The sequence below is a fragment of the Penaeus japonicus genome, unplaced genomic scaffold, assembly GCF_977035675.1.
Source record: "Penaeus japonicus unplaced genomic scaffold, GWHDUDI00000001_assembly GWHDUDI00000009, whole genome shotgun sequence".
NCBI classification, from domain to species: Eukaryota; Metazoa; Arthropoda; class Malacostraca; order Decapoda; family Penaeidae; genus Penaeus; species Penaeus japonicus.
In genome coordinates this window covers 23,411,940-23,419,439 of record NW_028234411.1, presented here as the reverse complement: position 1 = coordinate 23,419,439, position 7,500 = coordinate 23,411,940, and the positions used below count along the sequence as shown (strand labels likewise).

The 7,500-nt window shown below is 35.8% G+C and overlaps 1 protein-coding gene across 4 annotated transcripts in view; it reads right to left on the bottom strand.

Annotated features, from left to right (window-relative positions):
- plx (PTB_TBC1D1_like and TBC domain-containing protein plx) overlaps positions 1–7,500 on the bottom strand; it is a 27,400-nt gene that overhangs the window by 13,898 nt on the left and 6,002 nt on the right. For 3 of the 4 annotated variants that reach the window (XM_043000023.2, XM_043000030.2, XM_086539853.1), the window contains exons 6-13: positions 5,244–5,375; positions 3,524–3,761; positions 3,108–3,240; positions 2,831–2,933; positions 1,954–2,082; positions 598–718; positions 360–476; positions 1–112 (exon numbers count right to left, since the gene is read on the bottom strand). The exon at positions 1–112 is cut by the window's left edge and continues 99 nt beyond it. In XM_043000023.2, coding sequence (XP_042855957.2) covers positions 1–112; positions 360–476; positions 598–718; positions 1,954–2,082; positions 2,831–2,933; positions 3,108–3,240; positions 3,524–3,761; positions 5,244–5,375 — 1,085 coding nt within the window. The remainder of the gene's footprint in view (positions 113–359; positions 477–597; positions 719–1,953; positions 2,083–2,830; positions 2,934–3,107; positions 3,241–3,523; positions 3,762–5,243; positions 5,376–7,500) is intronic. The other variant, XM_043000037.2, reaches the window with a different exon arrangement.

Here is a 7,500-nt window from a genome sequence, read left to right as displayed (position 1 = left end):
GTATCTGTTGCCTCTGCGCCTTCATATTTTGCTATCAGGGTAGTCCGATCTTCTTCTGGCAGTGAATTCAAGCGTTTCATAACAACTGTGTGGGCTTTTGCTGCAGGCATTCCTATAAATAAAAAATAAATATTTAACTCATTGCCAAAGGGCCCAGCGAGAACTGTCGCCCCGTCATCAGGCATTTTCTGCTGTGTCACACGGGTGTGACACCCCGTCGTCATTGGGTTAATATCCCTAATCCCCTCTCTGTTATATAGCAATGTATGTGCATATATATATAAAAGAAATACTAAAACAGTTATTATGAAAAATATATACATATATTTCAAGCAAATATTCATATCAAGGGATATTACCTTCAACCTCTGCACATAGTTGACTGAACCATCTCATTGGACAATGGTCACACAACAGGTTTTCTTGTCTTTCACGGATCTGTGCTTCATGCACTGCAGCAAAAGCTTTGCTGAGGGCTGCAATTTACAAGAAATATTTAATCATTACACTTTTGTAAAATATATGCTAGTATTTTAGAAATTTAAGTTCTTCATCAATTAAATCCTTACAGCAAAAATTAAAAAACATTTATCTAACCTTGCATGATTTCATCGGTAACTGAGCTCATCTGGCACTTGAAAACATATCCAAGGTAGCAAGGGGTGTCACCACTTATCTCTCGGCAGATGAACCCAAAGTGATCATTCTGTTTGACGCCCTGAGGAAGACAGTAATGTAACAAATCAGTATCAGTATGATGCATGAAGTCTATCAGCAGGTCTGGATGTAATAGGGCTGGTAAGATAAAACATTCACATACATTTTCTTTTTGTTTTCGAGCTCTACATGAATAACTATTCAGAAGAAAGGAAGAGAAAGACGTGCAAAAAGTGAAATAAAGAGAAAGATAGGATAAAATGACTGTGTTGGCAGGTACAGAGAGATGAAAAGACAAAGAAAAAGAGATAGATATACAGGGAAAAAGAAAAGAGTATAGAGCAACAATATGGACCATTCCTAATATTTCAAACAAAAAGTCAAATCCCTTTACACACATGCAAACCACAAGCAAATTTCTGTGTAATTATATCTGACAATTTCTCTGTGGATTTACAGTGACCACTTTGTTATTGAAACTTCTAAACACGAGGAAATTCCTTATCTTCATAAAGATAATACTGAGATAACCATCTCATGATTGTGTTGACACCTATTGTTTGCTTCTATTCACAAAAATTCATGGAAATATGGTAATATGGGAAATTTAAACATTTGATGATGTTGATGATAACAGTAATAGGCATAATCCTAATGATGATGGTGATAATGATAAAAATAACGAAAAACAATACCATAATACAAATATTAAAGATCATAATAGTGACAAGAATATCTAAGACAATATCAAAATTTAATTAACATATTGTGATATTCCCTGCTGAAGTGAGGCCCCGGACAATAAAGAATATGAGAAAACTTTGACAGAGATTACTGATCACATTTACCCTGAATCAAAACATGACTGGAAATGAGGTAAATAACATGACAGACAAGAAAACAAGATACTATGACTTCATTTAAGTGATCACTGCTGTGTCACAGATGTCTTTGCTTTTAATCAACACCAAGGCAGAATTGGGCATGGAAATCTATTAGGAGTGAGGATGATGATGATAAGATAAGGATAAGCCAGATTAGCAGAGCAGATGCTTTGCCCAGGTTTATATGCACTATGGCGAGCCCGTTTGTGTCAGTGAGCAACAGAGTGGAAACTCAGGAGCTTGGACAAGGCTCGATCTGCCAACCACAGGAATGTGAGGCCATCATGTTACCACTGTACTAGCCTGACGGCTAAAAATGTTGATAAATAATAATACTATTACATGAAAGAATAGATAAAATCATTATCATATTCATCACCATCATTATTATCATCATCTCACAACCACTTACCTGGCAGCAATGGGCAATATCTCTAAAGTGCTTGTTGAGCTGAACCGACTTGACCTCAGGGTTGATCAGCTGAATCTCACTACGCCCAATGTGGAACAGCATTGTGCGGTTAAAGTCATGACTCAGCATCTGATAAAAGGGGAAACATTTACCATACAACTTTATCATTAGGAAATAATACTGGATTAATATCCATATTCTCACTGGCAAATCAAAAAGGATATAAATAAGTTTCAATAGTAATGACATTCATTAAAGCTTGCTGATAAGTTATGATTAAAATGGCTAACAGAATAATAAGGATGGATAATCTTTCCACAACTTACCAACCAACTCTTCCAGCTTGATAAAATGCAAAGAAACAGTTTTCAGTCCATAACATTCATGCGAGTTATTGCAAAACTGTATATCTATGATTTCTTTCAATCTATTTAAAATGCATGCTAATAAAATATACTTGAATCCTATTCTATATCTAATCTCATTTTTTTCTCCCAATACAAATATGAAAAATAAAAGGAAAAAACATACATAAATAAATAAAATCCTAAAATAATATCAATAATGACATTTATTTATTAAACACCATCCTGATGTGCCTAACATCACATTTCTTAAGATGTTACTCTTTTAAAAATCAAATTTACTAACTTCCCCTTTCTCCTATTTTGTTACTGTTTATCCTGACCATCTGAAGATCAATCTCAAATTAGTACTAAAGAAGAACATAATGGCAAGTGTGTAAATATTTTCCAAGATAATTTTTCAAAATTTGAAAAGCTTAATTGAATATGAATATTTATGTTTATATGATAGGTCAAAGAAATCAGAAGGGTAATGGTGGAAAAACAGTAAAAAAAATATATATGTATATTACTCTTAAATCACAGTCATTATAGCGGATGCCTCTGGGTTTTGCTGTTATACTGCCTATTGAACCAGCTCGAGCACGCATCCCATGCTCCTGTGCATTTGGTGCCCTGGAATGAAATACAAGATTACAAGCCATTAATCTCTCTCAAAGCCACTAACTTTTCTCTTAATTTTTTGCAAAATAAAAATGTGATTGCACGTAAATCAGTTTCTGGTAAAAATGTCAATAGAAGATTTCCTTAAAAATTGTGGGATGGAAAAGGAAGCCAATATAAACTTGCCTGCGAAATAACTGACTAGAATCTCCTGATATTGTCCTGAGACGCTGTCGAAATGGCTCAACAACAGACAACTCTGGAGCATGTGCTTCATCAGATTCTGATGTGTCTTCTTTGTCAGGTTGAGTTTCATATCCTGTGGATTTAGGACTGTTAGGCAGGTGAACATCATATTCTTAAATCAACAAAATTCCCTTGTCACAAAATTGTATGCTATTGTTTATTGTTTATCATTGTTTTTTCCTCACTGCAAGACTTCTACAAGACCTTCCTCATGGCCTTCTATTCCTTTCGTTTCCTATTCAAGCTGGTAAGTCAATTGCCAAAAAGAAAAGCAATATGCAATAAAATTACCATACAAGCAACAGAAATACACAAACATAAATAAAGAAAATTTTAAAAACTAAAAAAACACCAACGTTGACTAGCAGCTGCTTCAGTTTCGGCATTGAGGCTGGTGGACCTATATGTCACCATCTCCACAGCAGGGGGGCTCTCAAGGCCCGAGGTAGGGGGGGTCTTGCATGATGGCTCGGCTGACATCTGCTCTCCATTTCCCCAGAGTGAGAATCGTACCTTGGCAGCCTTGTGGGGCTCTTTGTTCTCCTGGTCTTTCTCTTTGCATTGGCTAGATGCTAAGAGAATTTTGCCCAGTTCCTATAAAAATGAAGAGCTGAAGTAAAATATGTCTATTCATTCACCACATACATACATACATATATATATATATATATATATATATATATATATATATATATTTGAAATGTAATAGAAGTTATTAACCCTATAAAATACTAAAAATTAAATGAATGAACTTCTGTTTTTGTAAACCATTAAACAGCATAGTTCCTATAATTAGATAAGCAGAACAGGAACCTAAGTTTATTTGGTATTACATCATGTAATACCATTTAGAGTTTTGTGAGCATAAGTACGAATATTGTAAATAAGGTCAGTGAGCTACAATTAATCTGCAAAAGCTATGTAAGTTACTGTAAGAATATAATGTACTTATCTAATTAACACTTCTGGGTATAAAAGTATCCTTACTGACAAGGCCCAGAACCCAAACAATCTAGGCTACATCGAAAGATAGCAGAGCTAAATTCATAATGGCTATGAATTGCACTATCTCTGTATGAAGGATATTTCAAAACAGTGGAATCACAACCTTTAACTACAGTAAAACACCTAAAAGGGTAAACTAGGTGTCAGGGTCTTCTAGTACCTACTAACATTAATGACAATAATAATCCAGTAATACCACTGTAATGCATTGACAAATATCATTAAAACCAGCTTCCTCATTTCAATGAACATGAGTAAGGCAGAGTTCACCAATATCTCATCATTGATTTTACATTTTCTGTCATAACAATGAAAATAAAACTATATTTACATTTCTTTGCAATATTACAAAAAAAACACAAACCAAGCAAAATATATATGGCTACGCAGAGTAAGATTCCCAGTTATAACACAAATAGCAAGTCAGTTAGGATGCATGTGATATTTATAAGTGATGGTAATGCATCATTACCATTACATAAACACAAAATGGGATTTTCATCAAACAATGGACAGAAAGTGCAGGAAAAAAAAAAAAAAAAAATGGGGACACACAGTCACATACATTTCAGCAATTAAAAAGCAGGCATAATTGTATTGGAGAGTGGGGTAAGTTCTGCCAGGGGGCATGTGGCAGTTGCTATGATTATCTTCTCATATTCTGGGCATTCAGCTATTGCTCTTGACTCTCATGGCCATCATGTAGCATGTTAGATCATGATTTAGTGAGATTCTCATCACAAATTATGCAGACATCTGAAGCATAAACAAATAATGCTATCCCTCTCTCTTTTTACCATACCAGTAAGGAAATTCTTCAAATATCTGTAAACACAACACAAAGTTGCACCATTGACTTCTGAACACAGACAAAGTCTACTATATTCATTGCTCTCAATAAGTCACTTGGTTAATTGTATTAGTAAAATTCTGAAATTCTACTGCGGTCTACTAACACAATCTAAGAATCAATCACCAAAGCAAATAAAATTTACATTGTTTAGCCAACAACAGATTATCTCAGCCAAGTTGCTTCTACCATCTACATACTGGGTAAGAATCACCCCTTACCCTGGAGTTACTACGACTGCGAGGCTCAATGTCTGAGTCGCAGAAATTGGAGAAAACAATATTTGGCACAGACAGACCACTGCCTTCCTGCTGATACTGTATAGCAGCACTATTTGGCTGTATGTTACCACTCTGTCGGAAAAAGGAAAAGGATGTGTCCAGGTATTCTAGTGACTATTTCCCTCCTTTTCACCATCTCTTTTCTGTCTGTTTCATGTATGTTGCCTTTCATAGATTCACAAGCATGCAAACTTTATCATAATTCAGGCAAAGAGATTTCCAGTTATCCATGCAAAGGAAAATGGAATTAAGACATTTACAAGCTTACTTCCCTTTAACCCATTCGCGCCGGATGACATGCTGACACATTTCGTGGTTTTTGGGTCAGACGCTGGTGACGAGATATCTGGGCAAGGCCGGCGCTCGGAGTGAGCGAGCAGGCAGCCCAGGCTCGGCTTGTGCGCCCGAGAATCTCGAGGCATTAGGCTTATGCGTTCAAAAACCCTAGCATTATGACCATACAAAGCCGGTATCGCCCCAGCGTGAATGGGTTAAATGTGTATTTTTTCAATATAAAACTCCCTTTAATTTTCCAGTTAATTATCATCAAATATTGAACATCCATTTTCAATAAAGGCAAAACATCCAAGGGGTTAAACAATCTCATCAATTTTGTCTTTAGTCAATATATAAAGGAGACAAATGCATTGGTGTTTTGTTGCTGAAGGACAAATGTATAAAATAAAGCTTATTTTTATCAAGGGTTTCACTGGATTACAGATTCGCATTCCTCTAGCTGATCATGGCATTTACTTTTCCCCTTTCTTTAACTCTATAAAGACAGGGTTAAATTTGCTTGCTTTGGCCCTAGACAGGTTTTATTTGAGAGCAAGGGAGCAGCATAAAAGATCTTGAGGCCTACCACATTCTCTTTCATTCCCAATTTATACTACTAGTCTTCTTTTTGTGTTTGTTATTCTTTTGGTGTTTTAATATATCATAAGGCTTATAAGAATCATCTGAGAGGCTTTCTTAACCCATTGCGTAAGGATGTCATAACATACATATCGGCACCGATTAGGCCTAAAAGACGCAACATCGGGATCTGCTCACAAGCATGGACACAGTCATGAAGTATCATGGCTGTAATAGCACTAGCTCCAGAGATACAGGGTTCCAAAGTCAGTCTAAACCCTCATTTTATGATGGATTTATGGAAAAATATTGTTTGAGCTAGTTTGCACTACCCTGATAGCAGAGAAAAAAAAATTCCCCGTCCCTCTAAGTTTTAGCTGCTAGTGTCATAGACCACCCATCCTGACGATCAGTTAGGTCATTAGGCATCCGCAATGGGTTAATATTTAATATTGTAATGGAGTAAAATTATAGTATAGATTCCATATAAGCTCATTATGTTCTTTACACACAGTATGTTATAAGTACTACTAAGAGAGGACAAAAAGTTACTTTATTTTATATTTGTGTACTTTCCAAAACAAATATGAAAGAAAGAACCATTCCCAAAGAAATACACATGACGAGATGGGGATGAGGAAGGAGACTTGTGCTTATGGCTACAAGCCCCATTGCACTCCCCCAGTGTTATCAGGTAAAAGAAATCCCTCTCTGAAACTGATGCTCAGTAGACATTATGGATGGATTCCCTTTAAGGCTTTCTTTCCTGCTGGTGTTTGGAGAGAGTGGTGTCATCTATGTTTGTGATTATGAACTAAACTATTTTGGTGAATATTAGGGCAATTATAGCAATTGAAATGACAATTTCCATCATAATTCAGTGCCAGTGCTAGAGATACTAGATAGTTACTACTCTTAGGGCCATAAAGAAACACATTGCACCACTCTCCCCAAGCATCAAATACACCACAATAACTATATTCATAAACATCTTGTTATCTGTTGTTAGGACCAAAACTTAACCATCATAAAGAACATGATAAGTGCCTACAACAGGTTAATGTCTTTCTGCATTGCTGTCATCTTTCGGTTTTCTCTGTGTCAGATCAAATTAAACTTTACTTATCAACATTCAAAAGACAGCCAGTTGATCACCTTCCGAAACAGTGCCAGAGATACAAGACTGATGTGGGCAAATGGTTTTAGTCCAACTTAGCTTCTGTTATCCATTATTCCTATCTAATGTAACTAACTGCAAGATGATGTGTGTGTACTATGGCCGATAACCAATGTCTAATGTAATTGCATAAACATACAGAATTCTGCTTAACCCTCAATTATT